At 45.0% G+C, this 20,777-nt stretch overlaps 1 protein-coding gene across 1 annotated transcript in view; it reads left to right on the top strand.

Moving 5' to 3' along the window:
* RNF144B (ring finger protein 144B) overlaps positions 1-20,777 on the top strand; it is a 51,238-nt gene that overhangs the window by 8,906 nt on the left and 21,555 nt on the right. Inside the window, exons 2-3 of the mRNA XM_080921187.1 lie at positions 2,825-3,015; positions 17,060-17,164. Coding sequence (XP_080777313.1) covers positions 2,851-3,015; positions 17,060-17,164 — 270 coding nt within the window. The 5' untranslated portion in view covers positions 2,825-2,850. The remainder of the gene's footprint in view (positions 1-2,824; positions 3,016-17,059; positions 17,165-20,777) is intronic.

Here is a 20,777-nt window from a genome sequence, read left to right as displayed (position 1 = left end):
CAAGAAGATGCCCTACAAGACTTCCCACAGGCCAATCTGGTGGGACATTTTCTAAATTGAGGTTTACCTTCTCAAATGAATCTAGCTTGTGTCAAGGTGGCAAAGAATGAACCTAAACAGAGTGTCCTCAGTTCTCTTGTGGGTCCTCTCTCCAAGCTTCATGTGACTTGCTAGGTAGTTAAGGTGGGAGGCTGATGTCCCGTCAGTGGTTTCTCATGGCACAGAATGTGAGTCTTTAGATAAAGGCCAAGGCATACTAGCAAGCTCTGTAGGCATTCATAGTCTGTCTAGTGTGGGCACCCCACCAGATGATCATCACTTTAAAAACTCAATAAACTCATGATAGAAGAGTTTCTTATATGAGATTGATCTGTCTGTCTGTCTGTCTGTCTATATCTATCTATTTATCTATCATCTATAATAGTCATTATTAGTTTTCCCCAAAGACAAAAGCCAAGGCCAGTTTTCAATCTGTTTCTGGGGCAACCTTAGTCTTCTGTGACAGGGATTGGGAGAGGTCATGAAGGGACCGGCCCTGCATCTCACCCCAAGAACAAGCACTCAGTTTTCTACTCTCTTATACAGTGGTAGCTTGGCTTTTTTTTTTTTTTTTTTTTTTTTTTTTTTAATTAAATGCTATTACTTGAAAATGCTTAAAATCTATCACTTTAGGAAATTAGTGTTAATTTCTGAGGCATTACTTTGGATTATTCAAACCCTGAAAGAATGAAACATCACTTTTCTCCTGTGTCCCACTGAGTTACAGGGATGCTTTTTGAAAGACTTTGTATTCTTTCAAAAATGTGTTTCTGCAATGCAAAAAGGGTTTTATGTTTTAAATATTTTTATATAAATATGTTTTACTTTTGAATACTTCATAACTTTTGTTTCATAGCCCCTAGGCGGGTCACTCACAAACTAAGAAGTAAAATTATGGATATAACTGGAGACAGGATTAGATTTCAGTAGATCTTGTTAAATACAGCCAATAGTTCCGTCTTAAAAACACAAATATAAGCCATATGTAGTGGTGCACACCTTTAATCCTGGCACTTGGGAGGCAGAGGCTGATGGATCTCTGGGAGTTTGAGGTCATCCTGGACTGCATAGAGTTCCAGGATAGACAAGGCTACATAGAGAGATGCTGTCTCAAACAAACAAACCAGCGAGCAAACAAGCAAACAAACCACAAGTATGTCTAAGACACCTCAAAAGAGGTGCCCAGTTATGTCTGTGTTCTCAGGAATATATTAAACATTTGTCTCAGCTAACCAGTGAGATGTCTCAGTAGTTAGAGGCACTTCGAGTACCAGCCATTTAACATGGGTTGGTTCCAAAACCCACAGTTTAGTCCCTGGAACTTAGAGGACCAACTCTCTCATATTGCCCTCTGATCTCAGGGGTACACCGTGGCAACATACACACCCACACGTGCACCCACACGCACACAACCAAATCCTTTAATTGCCCTTCTGTGAAGTTTCCTTCTAGAAAGCAATACCAGGCAAGGCCATAAGAAAGTGATCAGGAGCCTGATTTGAAGAACACCACTGTGACTTCATGGTACCATCCTCCAACTAGCATCCTAAATCTTTCCCCCATTTTTATTTGTTTCTTTATTTATTTATTTATGACACATGTTCTCACTATATAGCCCAGGCTGACTTTGACCTCTTGCCTCTGCCTCCTGACTTCTGGGATCACAGTGGTGTGCTACCATGCCTAGCTCTAGTTGGCTCTGAAGGGTAATTGATATTTGAGGTGTGAGGTGGTTCTGAGCTGTGACAATTCCTGTTGCCCTGTTCAGGAAGCAGTTACTGGTTGCATTCAGATGAGAGGACACATTTGGGGGGAAATTGGTGGGTCAGTGAGAGTGATATCCTGGGAAGTCTTGGGAAGAGGTGACACTTTTATCTATCTGTCTGTCTGTCTGTCTGTCTATCTCTCTCTCTACTTTTTTAGCTCCTACAAGGTCTTAAAGGGGAGTCTGAAGTTAACATGTGCATTAATTTGATTTGTGTTTGCCCTTGGGGGATACCTCTTTAATCACTAGTAGAATGAGCACACTGAGTCTTTAGGTTTGTTTGTCTATACCCAGGAACAGCATGCCTTCCATATTGGAAACTAATCATTGGTTCGCTTCCCCTTAACTTATTTTGACCAAGTCATTTGTTACTACTTGGTGGCTTATAAGGTTAGTAGGTACTGGCACATTCTAGTTGGTGCACAACGATCTCATTGGCTTTCCCCCGTTTCTGTCACCTTTAAGTTTTTCTTTTATTACTGTTTCATATTCTTATGTCTGTATAAGTTACAAGGCACAATCAGCAGTGCACAACGTGACATTTTTAAGGTAGCTTGCACACACCCAAAATGAGGAAATCAAGATTGTTAATGTAACCATCACCTCTAGTGCTTATTTCTGTCTCCCCAGTGAGAGTCATATAAAATCTGCTCTCAGCAACTGCCAAGCGCACAACACTGCTATTATTATTAGCTGGAGTCACTGTGTGGTGCTATTGTTTTCCAAAGCTTACTCATCCCGTCTACCTGGAATTGTGCACTTTACCAACATCTCCTCATGCCACTCCCACAGCTTGCTTACATGATAGGAATCAGGACAGTGAGGTGAGGTCAGCTTAAATTTCAGGACTCTGGGAAGACCTTGTCAAGATCAGGCGTACTCCATCCCACAGTTCTCAGAAACGCTCAACTGGACTTTTAGAAATCACTGATGGTGAAGATTTGCTCAACCAGACCCCCACAAAGACATGAGTTTACCATTAGCTGTACTGGTTCCTTACTTTTTTTTTTTCCCCTGTAGGGATAGAGGAGGCTGAAGGCAGGCTGATGGATTCCGTTGACAGGCTCCAGTGTCTGACCATGACTGCGGAAAACCCACCCGCTGGAGACCTGATTCCTGCCCCGCTCGTCACTTGCAAGCTCTGCCTGTGTGAACAGTCTCTGGACAAGATGACCATACTCCAAGAGTGCCAGTGTATCTTTTGTACACCTGTAAGTTCTCCATGTTCATATCGTGGGAAAGTTATAAAGCGAAAAATCATGAAAGGTAGAGCATATCTTTCTGTGGCATACCGAGTTCGTTGTAGTCTGACCCTACTCTGGAAGGCAAAGACACATTTGGAATGGCACCAGGGTTTAATGCATGCCAGGGAAGTGCTGTACCCTGACTCTTGAGCTTTCTAGACAAGGTGTGCCGATACATATATGTAGCTCCAGCTTGCTTTTAACTTGCTATTTAGCCCAGGCTGGACTTGAACTCAGATCCCCTTGCTCAGTCTCCTGAGTTCTGGACGACCCACCACATCCAGAGACATGTAACTATTGAGTAAGTAGAGATTTTCTGTTCTGAAGATTCTAGTTCAGGATCAAAAAACAAAAAAACAAAAAAACAAAAAACAAAAAAAACAAAAACCAAAAAACCCATCGAGCATGTCCTAAGTTAAACATGGTCTCTAAGAAGTTCTCTCGACTGTTCTGGGTGAAAAAAAAATTAAGAAATAACTCAATGAATTTTCTTCTTTTACTTCTAAAATGTGCCAAATAATTCTTCCTCTGCATTAGTAAACAACAACAACAATGATACCGATGTCTAGGGATGAACTTTGCCTCTTTTAGTGATGTTAGTTACAATGTCTGTCCCCTTTGTTACTGGTTTCCTAAAAGGATGCTTGGTTAGTATATCAAGACAGGAAACAGAAGAATGAGATGCCAGAGGACTGAGAGACAGTAAGGAACGGTACCACTTATTTATCTATCTGTCAGGTAGCAACAGAGTCCTGGGAACTGTTCTCGGGTACCAAGAATTCTCAGTGATAGAAACAAAACCGAGAAAAGATCTTTGCTCTTGGGAGTTTATAAACCTGTGGGTCACGACCCCTGACAGGGCCTGCATATCAGATACTCTACATCAGATGTTTACATTATGATTCATAACAGAAGCAGAATTTCAGTTATGAAGTAGCAGCAAATAATAATTGTGTGGTGGTGGGGGGTTTGATTTTCACTGTTAGAGGTTTTATTCCTATGCAAAGCATGACACAAAAGTGTGTATCTAGGCGCCCCGCTAGTGAGGTGGCTCAGCGGTGAAGAGCACTTGCTGTTTTTTTGCCGAGGACTTGAGTTCTGTTCCCAGTCTTTGCCACTTTTTATTTTTACTTCATTTAGAAATTTTTTTTTCTTTTAGTTTGTATGAATGAGCATTTTTCTCTCGTGTACGCCTGGGTATCACACGTGCACCTGGTGCCCAAGGAGGTCAGAGGAGAGCGGCGGATTTTCCAGACTGGGAGTTACAGACAGTTATGGGCTGCCGTGTGGGAGCTGGGCCTGGATCCTCTGGAAGAATAGCCAGTGCTCATAACCACAGAGCCATCTCTCCAGCCTCTGATACTTCTTAACCTATTGATTAAGCCCTCAACAGGGTCTCTGCAGGCTCTGCTTTAGAACATCTGCCGTAGGTAATTCTGGCTCCGAGTGACATCAGAGAAAGGAGAACAGCGCACGTCACTGCTGGTAAACCGCCCTTCTACGTGTGGAGATGGTTTCTTCTGTTGAACTCCGCGCTTGGCTTTAATATGGAGGAAAGGTGAAGCATCAAGCAAGGGGAGCTGAGGATACAGACGTGAACACAGTCTTACCCACATGGATGGAATCTAGGGTTTAGGTACACTGTAGCGTCAAACAGGTAGATATTGGCAGGATTACAGCAAGAGAAACCATGTCATTTTCTTCTTGTGGCCTGAAGGCTAAAATCTCTCAGGAAGGTCATAAATTAATAATCGACAGAATGCAGAAAATTTCTCTCCTTTTTTTTTCTTTTCTTTGTTTTCATTTGTCAATAAAAACCATGGAAACATGAAAATCCATGCTCCCCGTCTGTCTTAGGGTTTCTATTTGCTGTGTAGACACGGTGAGCCCATTTAATTGGGGCTGGCTAACAGTTCAGAGATTTAGGCCATTGTCAGCATGGAGGGAAGCATGGCAGCTCACAGGCAGGCATGGTGTTAGAGAGGTAGCAGAGAGTTCTACATCCGGATCATCAGGCACAGGAAGAGAGACAGACAGACAGACAGACAGGCAGGCAGACAGACACTGGGTCTGGCTTGTGCTTCTGAAACCTCAAAGTACACTCCAGGGACATACTTCCTTCAGCAAGGCCACACCTCCTCCAACAAGGCCACACCTCCTCCAACAAGGCCACACCTCCATAATGCCACTCCCTAAGAGTCTATGAGGGTATTCTATTCAAACCAACACATCTTCTTTAGCTCTTTTCTTTCTTCCCTCCCCCCACATCCCCCTTGAGGCAGGGCCTTCTGTATAGCTTTGGCTGGCCTAGTACTTGATGTATAGCCCAGACTGGTCTTAAACTGTTGACGGTCCTCCTGCCTCAGCCTCCCAAGGATTAAAAGTGTAGGCATCAACTATCACACCGGGCTCATTCACAACTTCTGCAACTTGTCCTTTCCGATAATTCTGGACACTTTAAGTCAAGGGGAAAAAAATGACAAGAGTCGGTTTTCAAGGTGGTAGAAATCATAGGTTTGCTCTCTTGTGGGCAGGGCTGGCCTCTGGTTTACTTTGGACACCATGTCAGCCATGAATGAAGAATAATGAGAGCACAGTTGTTGCTTGTTTTTATAACCTAGATAATTTCACCTGGAAAGAGTTGGTATGTTGGGCATGGCCTATTTGCCTTCCAGATTAAAGACGGGATGCACTGAGTGAAAAGAAAATAGAGCCCAACCATATCCCCGCTTTTTCCATTACCCTTGGTTGGCTCGAGGCGGTCAGATTTTTTTTTTTTTTACTATTCAGTTTTTGCAGCCAAATGGATTTTCCAATGTTTAAAAAGTGAGAGGAAACATACAACTTCTTCAATCAAGCCCTTCTTTCCTTCAAGGCCTGTTGGGTGACCTTTAAGAAAAGCCCCCAGATGGTCTAGGAGACATAGTTCAGGAAGAAGTGCCTCTGTGTGAGTGTGTATGTGTGTGCATGTGCACGAGTGCGTGCAAGCACGCACGCACATACTTGGCAATTGAAATGAAGCAGAGAACCTGCAGTTCTTTCCCGGGTTTTAACTGATGCCTTTATTAGGAAAGTTCTTCCCCTTTCCTCCCCTCCCCACCCTCTTCTTCCTCCTCCTCCCCTTGCAGTTCAGCACATCTGTGTCAAAGAGCAACGATGGGAGAGCCAGACTTAGTCAAGCTTTGCTACCCAGCAGTTCAAGCTGTCTGACTTCTGCTTTTGAGCAAGAAGAGTTCATAATGCCTGTTGTCAGGCAGTATAGGAGGCATCAGAGGGAATCTTGATGAAGGGGCAAGCTCACTTCCAGACCTGGAATAAGCTAGCACCACAGTTGTTCCTGACCCACATTTCATTGTATAGAGAGCCACTCCATCTTTTAAACTGTGTCAGAGCAAGGAATGCTGGGAAGACGTGAGTATGACTATCTTCCTCATTAGCCATTTTCCAAAAGGTGGATGGACGCACGAATGCACGCATACTGTGGCTTACGGTTGCACTTTTAAACTTAAATTTCAAAAGTAGATCAGGAGTCATAACATAAAAACAAGAATAAAACATCAATAAGATATTTTAATGGGGAAAACAACAACAACAACAACAACAACAACAAAAAAAACCCCAAAAACTGAAGTCCAAAAAACCCAAACAAGTCTCATGTTTCTATCCAAAGACACTCAAGACTAGTTTTCCCCTGCCCATCCCCCTCAACTGTAACTTTCTTGGTGACCATGTATTGAAGGCCAATTTAAAGGTTTCTTTTTTTCTTTTTTAAGGTTTAAACAATCAGGCAGGCAAAAAATACTCCATACATACTTTCATCATATCAAACAAGCTAGTATTTTTTATGCAGAACATATACAATACACAGACGTTCACAAAGCAGACACAGGTTCAGAACACACTTGAACATGGTGTTCACACTGGTTACAGTAACTCCGGAGCAATGGCCACACCTTTGGCAGAATCTTCTGGAGCCGTTGTCATTTGTCAGTCTGGAGAAGTTGGCTTCTTCTTTGTTTGTTTGTTTGTTGTTTTGGTTTTTTTTGTTTGTTTGGTTTTCAATGGTGAAAAGGCAAGGCCGTTTGAAGTATATTTTACCTAGAACTCACTGGAAGGAAGGAAGCACCTTATGGCAAGATGACATCCTGGAGCCCCTTTCTGTTCTCCTGACCACACCAACTCTGTTTTTTTCCTGCCCCGGTTCCCACAGTTTTGATTGATCCTGGATAGGTGGACAGATGTACCTGTCACTCCATTATCCTGTAGGTTCTGAGTCTAGGCTACATGAGTTCACCTTGCATACATATCCGAAGCTGGGTGTACGCTTTTCCCTAGCCTTGCTTTTGAGTAGTCAGCCGTCAGACAAATGAATTTAACTGTGAAATGACCTCAGCACACCCTTTGTTTACGTCTGTTTTAGTGATTATGTGACTGCTTTTGTGTCTACCTGGTTAAATCTCTGGCTTAAAATACCAGTTTTGACGCTGTTTTCCTACTGACACCCGAGGCGGCTGCCAGGTTAGGTGGCATCCGGGGACTAGGAATGAATAGCAACGGTATGAGAAATAGGTTACAGATGACTCAAGAAGGCACTGGCTTCCTGGACCCATGATCTCATCTAGGCCCTGAGCTCACTTCTCACGTATGCAAGGCAAGTAGTAAATAATGTGTTGGGGGAGGGGATGTGCAGAAAAGCATAGTCCCAGCCTGGGGCCCGAATGACTTAGTGGTAGCCTCACTGTCCTAGAATTGGAAGGTACCTTAGGTTGCCTGGATCCCCCCATCCCAACAAAGAAGTCCTCTTCCCGGATGCTTGTTTGGCTGTCACTTAAGAGAAATGGCCTCAAATCTTGCCCGGATTTCATTCAATAAGAATTTACTGTATGAGGAATAATTCTGACTCGGTTAGAACAATTGCACGAAAGCCCACTTTTCACACAGCCCAAGATTTAGTGCATGATCAAAATGCTGGGTAAATATAGAAGTCAGATAATAATTTGGCTCCAAAAATGCAAAGGAGGGGGTAGGGGTGGGAGTGGGGGACAAGGGAGGCAGGGAGTGCTGCTGGGATGGGGTTCTACAATTCTCTGTAGGTGAATTGTCATTGGGTTAGAAACCTAAAAGAAGGAAGCAATAGAAGAGCTTAGGGTGAGAGTGTGCTTGCTGGGTTCTGAGGCAGAAGGAAGCTAATGCGGATGCTAAACATTTATGCGTGCACATGTGCAGGCACATGTGGTGTGGGGGCAGGGGAGATAGTCCCAGTGAGAGGATGGAAGGGTCAGTGCCCAGTGTCTCAAATAGAGGGATGGGAGAGAGGAAGAAAGAGATGGAGACAGGCAAGAGTCAGAAAGATCACCTTCTTAAGAACAGGATAATCTGCTTTGCCTAGCCTCCTGGCTGCAGCCTAGTTCTCTTGTTTTGCCATTGTCTTGACTGCCATTATGTGAGCAAGCTGCCACAGACTGAGCCTCTCCTGCCACCTTTTACTTAGGATGCCTTTTGCCTAGGATACATAAAGTCTCATAAACCGTGAGCCCAAACACATCCTCCCTCCCTTGAGTCCCTATTATATGTTTTGTTACAGTAATTGTGAAACGTAACGAACACAGAGTGTAACACAACAGCCCAAGTCAGAAACGACAGGGGCCTGGACGAGCCGGCCACGTCTCAGAGCTAAGGACATGTGGGTTGAACAAGGGATGGAGTGTATCACCAGGTGGTGCACTAAACATCAAAGGAAGGAGGTCAGGGTGCTCTAGCAGAGAAACATGGAGACACCAGTTACCAGAGGTAGGAGCAGGTGAGACACTACATGGCGTGAGTAAAGGAACCTGCTCAGCAAAGGGCATACTTTCAGCAGGGACGGCATTCTCAACCTGGTGACTGGGTAAGAAGAAACCTGATACCACTGTCCTGGTGAATAACAAAGAGGAGAAACAGGACTTGTTTCTCCTCTTGTAAAAACAACCCATGTACTCTAGGCGGTAACGATGGGGTCTGTCATAACTCAGAAGTTGACAGGCCTGATGCTGCCCACTGCTCTTCCCTGTCCTCCTCTAGGGTGCTTGCTTTCTGCCCATCCATCCTTCACCCTATTCCAAAATGACCCTCACTACCTTTCTCACAAATAAAGCCTCCAGCAGCTCTGTCTTTCCCTTGGCACGGTCCTCATGACCCTCTGTCTAGTTTTTGCCTGTTGTTTCTCTGTAGGCTCATACCCAGGCACGGGCCCACTGCCAGCTACATGTTCCAGGGTGCCTTTCGCTTTAGTTTGTTTGTTATCCCCTCCCCGATCCACACAGAAAGCTGAACCTCCTTCTTGGGACACTCAGGGTCCTACCAACACCAAGCAATCTCTCCAGTATATCTTTTAGTTTTTGCCCCTTGGGGAACTTCTGCTGACCTCTTCCTTGTAGTTTGGTTGGGTCCCCACATGCTCCCACACCATGCCTCCTTTATCTCAGGGTCTACTGTCCAAAGCAGCATCAGGGACTTCTGATGTCCGCCTTTTGCTCTGTGGTTTCCACTGCACCAGTGCAGGGGTCGAATCTGGTCTGAGGCTAGGCTTCGAGAAATTGGGAAGGGATCAATAAATTACCCTTAGTGGCTTGGTAAGAAGTCCTCTACAAGCCCCTGACTGGTTTTCGTGTTCAGACAGCCGTCACCCTCTGATCCCTGATCAGCTAACCATGACGGTCAGTTAGACACATGACCGTGAAGAGCAGGACATGAGCAAAACTGCGCTCAGAGACTGATGTGGTTCATGCGAAATGGGGTGATGCCAGTCTCAGGGTTTCTGTAAAGGCACAACAAGGGATTTTCAGATGGAAGCGCTACTGGTCACCTTCCTGTCACCAGCTGAGTGCCTGAAATAGTCAAGGAGACGACCGGGAGAACTGCGGCTTAGGTACAGCTGTTTCGGGTGCTTTTGGCTTGTGGTGATGTCAATGCATTGTGGTAGAGGTAGCCCCTTACCTCATGGTCAGGAGAGCAGCAAGCAGAAAGAGGCAGAGAGCAGGGTCCTAGAGTCCCCCTTGGAAGTCACTCCGCCTTGTCCTAAAGCCAAAATCAATTCCAAGAACACTGGAGAGGGTGCAGCCATGAGAGCTGGGTTGTAAAGATCATCTGTGCAGTCCCGTGACACTGGGAGTTTTCGAAGGGGATGCAGTCCTTCAAAACCCTGGAGATCCCAACCACAGCCCTCTTCTTCATCACAAAGCTCTTTCTATTTACCCCACCACACTTTGTGTCTGTCGCATGATTCGAACTCTCATGCTGAATTCTCTGGAGGAAGGCAGTGCTCCCTGCTTTCTCATAGACAAGGCTGGCCGGCTCTATTCTGTTTAGTCACGGGAAGAGGGGTTTTCCTGAGCCTTTATCAGCATGAGTTTTGCTTCCCTTCCTATTCCTCAGACTGTGTTCCCATCTGAGAGGCTGAGCCGTGCTGTGTAAGAGTTTGGGTCAGGACTCAGACGAGAGGAGGATGGAGGTGGAGATGGGTGAGCGCGACAGCGTTGGCCGTGTAGAACGGGGGCATGCTTATCCTCACTGCCTGTGCCAGGTCTGTGCTGGCACTCCTGTGCCAGCTGAGGGCATGCGGTTCTGAGGGCAGTGCTGCCTTGGAGGAAATGGAAAGATGTAAACTTGGCAAGCCCTTTTGTTTTCTTACTCCTTGAGCCAGAAGAGTCTTCTGTGTGTCATAGGTAGAGGCTGGGCCAGATGGGTCTCTTTTGGATTAGAGTAGGCAGAAGAAAAGCCTCTGAGGTCCACAGGAGTGTTCTGGGGTCACCTGTGTTGGAAGCAGGTGTCCACCATGAGAGATATCTGCTCTGGTGGAATGTTCTTCCAGTTTGCAGATCTCATTGCTTCTTTGTGAGGGCTGGACCAGTTACCCCGTCACCACGTCTTAAAGGAGGTATTTCAGGATCACTTGAGATAAAGAGAGATTGCTCTCCATTAGTGGGAACCAGAGGCACTTTTTAGTGGAGCCCAGATTTAGTTTCCCATATTGACTGTTCAGATTTACAAGGTTTCTTTACCTCCTTCCAGAAAGAGTAGCAAAATCACTTTAAAGTATTTAAGGTTCTTTAAATTAAAAGTACTTCAATGTTGGATATATAATTTCCCTTTTAGGCTTTCTTCACTCCTTTTTCTGGAACTAGCTAATACCTGTTTCTGTTGATATCAATGGAGAGGACTTTGCTAAGCCAGACATGCAGCAATGAAAGACATAACCGTATCGCCCAGAGTAATACTCAGAGTGGGAGTGGGGACGGGATGGGGCAGAAGTGAGGCAGGGGTGGATGGTGTGGGACATGGGACACAGGGTTCTCAGGCATGGCTGCACCTTACCATCACCCCAGATTTTAAATCTCCAGTACCAGTTTGGCAAGGCGGCAGAAGACAAGAACAATGTACAAAGGTCAACAGTATTTCTCCATCCTATCAAGGATTGATATGACAAAATTGTGAAAGAAACTCCATTTACAATAATTTCCAAAGGACTGAAAGACCAAGGAATGGGTGAAAATATGTAAACCATATACTGTGAAAAATACATGTTATTGGTAAGAGAGACCAAATAAATGGAAAGGCACTTGATTGGAACACTTTGATACTGTTCATGCAGAGTCCAGAGAATCTCCAAAAAGAGAAACAAAGTCAACGAACATGTCTCCAGATTATAGAACTCACAGTGATAATCAAAGCAGGGTAACAACGCTCGTAAGAAGGGGATTGAGTCCAATGGGTGTGTCTGGGTGTGACATTGCCTTTCCTAGGATCCTGAAGAAGACAAGAGAAAGGTCTTCTATCTGGGTGGTAGATGCCAACAGTAGCTACATAATCTGAGGATGTATACCACATCAAGAGACCCCTAGACATAAGAAGATACTTCTTCTTAGCTGGGAAGGCCTTTCTGACAAGGTGGCATGGATGGAAGCTATGGGAGAAATGAGCAGTACAGTCAGGAACACATGCAAAAAAATACATCATCTGGCATCCATCAATCTGACTGTCTTTCTACCATTCATCTATATATTACCTGTCTACCTGTCATCTGTAATCCATTCATCATCTATCTTTAATATTAATGATATTAATGACCTATCATCTATCAGTTCCTATCTAGTATCTGTAATCTAGTAATCTGTAATCTGCCAGTCATCTCTGTATCTATGACTGTATTGTCTATACCCATGGTTGGCTCTTAGGTGGGAACATAGCAAGTTGTCTCTAAAACAAGGGAGAACACCCCATGAAGAACGCTATGTTCTTTGATACAGTGTGAGCATCAACCTTGAAAAAAAAACTCTTCCTTAAAAAATTCCATTGACATAAGTCATAGGCCGAGCTGGAAGGAACAGTGCAAGTCACCTGGGTCCCCATGTGTCTGGTGGCTGGACGCTTGACTACATCCTATTGGAATCCTTGTGGGCTGTGCAGTGAGTTGGAAGAGGAGTCTCTGATATTATTTATGACCCTTATGGTCTTAAAGTATTTGTTTCTGCTCTGTCAAGCCACGTACACGAAAGGAAACTACACCAAAGAAACAATTCTTCCTTTCATGAGTCACATGGGCTTTTGAAATGTTGTTTTTCAAACATCCTCTCAGACTTGGTTGGTCTTTCAGAAAATTGTAAGATCTGCATTACTGCTCAAGTTGTATGATGTACATCTGTTAAAGGTGACAAATGGTGGTAAGCTAGGTGCCAGGTTTTGTTTTGTTTTTTCTTTTTTTCCTTCAGAATTGCTAATTGTTGCCTGTGTTTGGCTTGTATGTTATGGACAACGGTTCTTGTAAAATGCTTTGGATTCTTTTGTGCTCTGCTAGCCAGTGGGAGCAATAAAGGAAGGGTTTGAGGTGATATTTTTTCAGTGGAAGTGAACGAAAGACAGGAATACAAGGCACTTGGAAGATGTAAGAGGCAGCGATAAGGACCAACTTCCTCTGCTTCTTGGAGAAGCCTGTGTCCACTCTGGCATGTCGGTCATTCATCTTAGCTCTCAGCTGCACATACACATCCTCATCTCCAAAAAGCCTTCCTCAAAATAAAAGGCAGGGGTAGGCACTGAGCTCCAACTTCTCTCCTAAAATCGAGTCACAACCGTCTTTTCTGTAGACATGAGAGTGCTTGTGTGGAAAGCTTCTAAATTCATTACTTGATGTGTTATGGACCTTGTATTAGCAAACGGAACATCTGCTCTAAGCAGCCAATGGGGATCCTTAATATTTCAACTGTACAGATTTGTGGTGTAAATTTAAGTAGTTATTTTGCCCACAAAGGCACATGTGATCTCTCTCTAGTTACCATATACCATTAAGCCTTTTCTTTACCCCTAAAAAGTCCTGAAGAGAAGCCTGTCTGCGGGCTGGTGGGATATGCTGGCTCATACACCTTCTCTGTCTGTTCCGCTTCTCTATCCTGTGTGGTTTAACTAGTTCCTTGCAGGGAGTCAGAGAAGTTTAAGGGGACAGCCAGTCTGGGTCCTGGGTGGGGTCTTCCCCCGCTGTCAGTGGGTTTCCGCCTCAGCCACTGTGCTCTGAAGTTCATCGACAGCACCGCTGTTTCCCTCATGCCCTCTCCCCTTGCGCCTGGAGAATGTGTATTTTTAGAGCCTGTTTACCTCAGTTTCTGCAAGTGGCATCTGGCAGGAGAGGCCGAAGACAATAATATTGGAAGCATGTGGCTGACAGGAGCCTGGGAAGTCTCCAGAGGCAGCCTGCTAGGCAACCCTGTGCAGGGTTCCTTGGGAGGGCACCCCTTGTGTGAGCCAGCGTGCAGACAGCTTCTCTGGGGCTTTGGCTGTCAGAGACCTTTCCCCTGTCACCCTGTTGCTACTTTCTCCTGGGACTCAACTCCTGGGACCGAGCCACGTCTGCCACCGTAAATCTTAGGGCAAGTAACTGTTATCCATTTCTGGAACATGAAAGGAAAAGTTAATATTTGGTATGTACCCCGAGGCCAGTCACAGGGTAGAGCGACTGGGGTGGGCATCAGCTCCCTGACGCCTGTTCTCGAGGTATCACAGGAATGTCCTCACGTCCTCTCACTACCGTTTGAAAACCTCTCTGATTTGCAGCGTACCATCATATGAATTCAGCAAAGCTTCTTTGAATAGTTCACGACAGATATTTAAGTTCATTTCTGGGTTTTGTGTGATTGAAGACATTTATTCTTTGGGGAAGGGGCCAGTTAACTTCCCGGAGAGACAACACAGCTGGCTGGTCTAACCGTCTTTTCAACTGGAAAAATATATCCCTTTAAGTGAGATACTGTAGGAATGGCTGGGCTTCATCTTGACATGGGAAAAATTAATTTGAAGAGGTCAGTAAATGCCATAGCTTTCATAATTCTCTGAAACATTCTGTCCTCGGACCTTTACTCAATGGTCTATGTAATGGTACATGGCACTGCTTTTACTGTAAAGGGTTGATACATAAGTATATGAATTCGAAAAGATGTAAATTCAGGTATAAATCATCATTTTGCAAAGCCATTGCTTCATTGGCCGGACTGTATTTGAGATACTCCGCAAACAACTGAGATGGGCTTTTTGTTTGTTTGTTTGATTGATTTTGCCAGTTAGGGCTTAATTAGTAGAAACTGAAGAACCAGAGTTTTGGATTTCTGAATTTTATGAGCTGGAGCCACAGTGGTCCATTGGTGTCTGGTGAGAAGTAGGGTCCAAGATTCCTCACGAGATAACCAAAGCCTGCACTCATGCAAACGGCTTCTACAAAATGGCCTGCCTAGTGTCTGTGTGCAGTGTACACACATTGTGTGATGCCCCTGAAATCAACTTCAGGCAGGCAAAGTGCCCGCTAGGAAAAGAAAGTAAGCCAGGATCACTGCAGACCCAGCTACATGATGAATGCATGCCAGCAAAGTGACACTTGTTCTGAATACTTTCGATCTGGAATCGGTCACCCTTGAGGGGGCGGAACTCCTCTTGCCCTGCCTTCTTTTTCCTTCAGGCCTGTTTCTTTGAGGTACCAGGATAAGGAGGGTACTGGAGGTCTACATACTATGACCAATCTCTTTCCTGTGCTTTCTCTAACCCACTGCCTGTTGCAGTAAATATTAAAAAATAAAAATCGGTTTATCTCTTTACCAGCTCTGGGGTCTCACTCCTCAGGCCCAACCCTGATACAAAGCCTTGCACACCTCTGGTGCCTGGTCCGAGCCCCGACGGCCCAGCTTGTCCTCGAAACTCTCTTCCCTGTCGGTTTACTACCGCCTGTTCTCCACCTGTCCCGGGTGTTTCTGTATCCCAAAATCCCACAAACACAACTCTACAGTCTGGTAGCTTTTCATACAGGTTTATATATTCAACTCTCAATCCACAAACCCTCTACACAACAAGATTACATTAAATAGACAACGATACAAACTGCCCTTTTATATGAGATATTAGACCTGTAAAATCCTTAATGTTCATAGCTTTTTAACACCAATAAATCCCACCTGGGTCTAGCTGGTCCTTGGGAAGCTCCATATTGCCACAACCTTCCCCCTTCATCCTCTGACCTCCTCAGACCTCTCAGTCCTCTCTACCTTCCCTCGCCCCACCCAGTCACTGGCTTTCCTTTAATTTACTAATTAAAACGGGGAGGTTTCCTTTGAGTCAAGTTACTAGGCTGCCCTTCTTGGGGAAGTATAATTAACATTAAAATACAAACAGCTTCAGGACAATCTACAAGTGCCCAAGGTTCCAGTGCAACAATCTGTAAGCTCACTGAGTTGTGGATGCCATCCCCTTGTCTCCTCTTGGGAGAATGTCTTCTTTTCTAGTCACCCGGTATCTATTTTATTTTCTCAGAGCTCTTGAAGGAGTGCCTGGCAACCCCAGCAGGTCTGAAGGCTGAGGCAGGAGGATTAAAAATTGTAAGTTAGCCGGGGCTACCTAGTGGAACCCTGTGTCCAAAACCAACCAACCAACCAACCAAACAAACAAACAAACAAACAGACAGACACAACAACAAAACAAAACAAAACACGACACAGTTTCAGCATGTCATCCACTAAGGCCTTTGGGATAGCCTATTCTCCTAAGTTGTCTTTGCTATCTCCAGCCACCAGCAAGTCACCTGACTTGTTCCTACAGAACTCAGTCTTTACTAGTATTTTGACTCGTATTTTGGGCAGCTCAGTTGCAGGGTCCCGGAGTGAAGCTCATTCTACTCTGAGGCAAACTCATCAGAGAGGTCCACAAATAAACAGAGTTGGGGGTGCTAGAGAGGCGGTTGAGTGGTTAAAAGCCCATGTTATGCTTGCAGAGGATTGTTGGCCTGGGTTCTGAGCACCCACATGGTAGTTCATAACCATCCATAACTTCAGTTCCAGGAGATCTGACGCCTGCTTCTGACCTCTGTTAACACCCATGGTGCAGTACACGTATGCAAGCAAAACACCCAGCCACATAAAAATAAACCCAAGTTTTTAAAAAGAATCCCACCAGAACTGGGAATAAGTTTGTCTTTTATTTTTTTTTAATTATTTGTTTTATGTACATGAGAACAACGTAGCCATTTCCAGATGAACCAGAAGAGGACACTGGATCCCATTACAGATGGCTGTAAGCCACCATGTGGGTGCTGGGAATTGGATTCGGGACCTCTGGAAGAGCAGTCAGTGCTCTAACCGCTGAGCCATCTCTCCAGCCCAGGAATAAGTTTGGAAAGGAAAGAAAACTTTGGTCTTTGCTGTGAATGCAAAAGCATTTCTTTATTTTCCTAGTCTGTGGTGGACAGACCGAGTGAACAAACAGGAATCTGACTTGAGTAAACTCTTAAGATGAAGTCACCTATAATTAATTGCCTGGCTCTGCATTCTTTCCAGAGTGATGGCTCTTTAGTATCCACACTTGTGATAACTTCTGTTTTCTGGGCACAAGAACCGCAGGACAGCCAATTTAGGAAGCGGCAGTAGATGTTCTCTTATGTAACCCTGTGCCACAGCAATGAGTGTGGAGTTTAAAATGTCTGCTTTTATTTATCTATTTTTTATAGTGCCTGAAGCAGTATATGGTGCTGTCAATCCGAGAAGGATGTGGCTCTCCTATCACTTGTCCTGACATGGTGTGCCTAAACCACGGGACCCTGCAGGAAACCGAGGTATGGATGCATGCCGTGACTTTTCTTTCCTCCCTGCCGGTTTATTTCCTACATCGTGACCCTTAGGTATTGCCTACTAGGGAGTGAGAAAACACAGAGGTTAACTTGTTAAAGGAGTGTTTTATTGCCACAGGGAGCTGGAATCCTTATACAAGCTGTGAGCACGGCCGTTTATCTCCGTTCTGTTTTTGGATGCCTTCTTGTGTGTTGTGGAAGCTCTTAAAACAGGCGAAGATGCTAGAAATCAAACCAGTCAAAAGTGGGGCTTGGAGGATGCTTAAGTTAGTGAGTGACACAGCCCATAAATGATTGCGGTTCTTTGTGTGTGTGTGTTTCCGAGGGTAGCTTGCTGCAGAGGTGGTCTGAGGTTGAAAGAGCAGGGATAGAGAGGCCTCACAGCTGGGCTCCCTTAGGCATCAGATAAGTCGATCCTCTTAGCGCAGGTTTTTCTCTCTCTCCTGGTTACAGTTTATCTCATCGTTTGTGTCCGATCCCCTCCTTGGCTGCCCTATCATCTGCCTCAGGATCTTCAGTGTCTGTTCACTCAAGCATAATGAACTCCCTAGAAACTGATTGATAAATTGGGGACGCCCGATGGGGCACCTGCTGGCCCCAGGCGTCCCTCCTGGCCTTCCTTGGCCTGTGTTATCACCTAATCCTCCCCTCTAGCCTGGAGAAGTCAGGTGTTTTCTTAGATACGGAGACTTAAGTCCCGGGGCTGTAAGCAAAGAAAGAACTGGAATTCTAATCGGGTGTGTGGGTGGGCATAAATATATACACAGGCAGATATTTGTACCCACATGGCTTGTGTGTGTGTGTGTGTGTGTGTGTGTGTGTGTGTGTGTACATCTTTCTGAATACATGTCTTTCTTTTCTTTTTTCAAAACGCACCCTTTGCTTAGTGAGAAAGGCAGGGAGAGAGTGCTCTAGCTACTTCTACCTGACTCTGTCTGTCTGGTGTGTGTAAGACCCTCAGAGAGGACCTTCCCCCCAGAGGAGACCCTTGAATCCAAAAACCAAGCCGAGATCACTGGCTGCAATCAGCATGGGGGTTTATTTGATCAAAGTACACAGGTACCTGCGGGCACACAGTCTCTCGGAGGACTTGCGAGCCCCAGGCTTGGGCACTTGCTCTCTTAGAGGATTTTAGGAAGCAGGAGCAGGCTTACAGAAGCAGATGCATGGTTACAGGGATTTGATTGGTTGATTTAAATGAGGCGGTGGGTCAAACTGGGGACAAGGTCCTTAGCCACCTGCCCAGGACATGGTGATTAGATAGTAGCTGACCACAGATAACTGCTCTGCCTTTTACCCTGAACTCATGCTTATTTGTACAGGCCTTGCAAGATGGCGTTACTGCAGTCAGGCTAGCTCAATGGTGGGGATCTTTCAGTGTGCAGTTTATGAAACATGGTTACAAGTGAGGTTGATACAGAATTGACTCATTTTAAGAAAATAATGAAGTCTAAGTGTTGCTAATAGGTTGATACTGTTGATACTGAAGATGTCCATCCCCACCCCCACCCCTGTTCACTGCTGACATCAATCAGTGCTTTGCAGGGAGTGAGGGAAGGAAAAGACAGAGGCATGGGAAACTCGCCACCTGAGGCTCTGGACATTGTGTGCTATGTAACAGAAGCTTTTTTTTTTTTAAGATTTATTTATTTATGTAAATGAGTGCTCTATTTACATGCATGCCTGCATGACCAAAGAAGGTATCAGACAGAAGACAGCATCAGATCCTGTTACAAATGTTTGTGAGCTGCCATGTGGTTGCTGGGAACTGAACTCAGGACCTCTGGAAGAGCAGTCACTGCCCGTTAACCGCTGAGCCATCTCTCCAGCCCAACAGAATTGCTGTTAAGACGAGGCCACAGTATTTGAGAGTATTGGCTTTGGCACTGTCCTTTCTGACTGTTCCTCTGATGTCTAAATAGAGAGCATGCAGCACGGGTACCCTCGCCTGGTACTGAGCAGAGGCCCAGGCAGCTGAGTAGCATCCTGGGGGACCTTCTGACCTAGCAGAGAGGTCATAAACATATAATGAGGCAGGTAATTATGCAAGGGAAACACTAGAGATACAAAATAGGCTGTGAAAGCTGGGTTTGAGTGAAATCTTTATTCCTATATGGAAAAAAAAATCTATTAATGAACACAAACTAACAGTTTGGTTGTAGTTTTAAAACAAAGTTTATGAATCTAGACCCAGCCTGGCAGTAGCCAGTCCAGTGTGGATATCTAATTATAGATTAATTAGAAACATATAAAAGAAACTTGATTCTTCTGGTACGGTACTTAATCATTGCTTTGAAGTGTTTGTAGCCATTCATGCTTAACGGCTGCCCGATGGACAGCCCAGAGCAGAGCATCTCTGTCACTGCAGAAAGCCCAGGTGCACAGTGCTGACCTGGACCTCACACGGTAGCACCATTCACAGATATCTTGGATGCTGGCGGCTAGGGCGAATGTGTTTAGAACAGACCTTAGGTTTTCCGCTGTCCCTGCAAGCCCAATTCCCGATCGCCTGCTTCAAGCCTTCCCCAGAGGCACACATTCTCACTCATCTCTGGCTCCTTCTGACTGTATCTAGCTATTCTTCCCAAAGCAGTTTTACTTCGAGGCTATATTAAAAGCAAACAAGCCCACATTATTTCTCAAAATTTATATATAAAAAAAAATCTTAGAGTGGGTTTAAGGAAACAGAACAAAACTATTCCAAACTCAGTGGATTCTAAATCCACCAAGCCCTTTTCTCATTAGATGAATAATGAGACTCTCCAGGGTAGTCATGGACTGTTTCTATCCCCACTGGCTTTACAGAAAGCCCAGCTAGAGATGAGCATTCAGATGCAGGAGTCAAGTTCTTAACCTACCTGCTGCGACACTGTCTCTAGTGGTGAGACTGTGTATTGGCTGTTGGGAGGGGCGAGGCAGAGTAGTCATTCTGATTTTTTAACTGAACAGAGGATTATGTTGGAGATCTAAGTAGCTACATCTGTTTATTTGGAACTCTTCCTTTAAAAGTGAAAACACCACACATGAACACACAAACACATACTTCCTGGTACCTGGATTTTCTAGTTCTGACTATATCACAGTGGGACCCGTTCGTACACCACCTGACTGGATCTCACCCTGACTCTTTTCTCCTCTCACTTGAGAGAAAGGCTTGATCACTACAGGTAACACATAACCATACTTAGGAATAGTTCTGGCTACAGCCGGCTAATCTCTGTGTGCGCATGCTTTCCTGTGTAGGTCCAGCTTGCCCATTTGGCTCGGCTTCCTCTTTTTGAATCCTCCAAATTGGCTCAGCTGTGGCCCTCTCTCTCTCTCTCTCTCTCTCTCTCTCTCTCTCTCTCTCTGCCTCTTTTAACCTACGTAGGAGGCAGAACATGACAGCTTCCCTTTCGGGGTCCCAGAAGCCCCATGATGGACAGTGCTTGTGGCTTAGGGGTGACCTTTCTGGGAGCCTGGGGAAAGTCAAGTTGTCCCCCATTGCGTCATCTGGTACTTTCCTCTATTGCTCTGCAGGGTTTTCCCATGTATCGGAACCAGGAACCTTGTCCAACACGGATTTATAAACAAGGGACACCAACTGTTATTTCTGTCA

This window comes from Micromys minutus (assembly GCF_963924665.1).
Source record: "Micromys minutus genome assembly, chromosome: 1".
In the NCBI taxonomy this organism is placed as follows: domain Eukaryota; kingdom Metazoa; phylum Chordata; class Mammalia; order Rodentia; family Muridae; genus Micromys; species Micromys minutus.
This window is presented reverse-complemented; position numbering and strand designations above follow the sequence as displayed.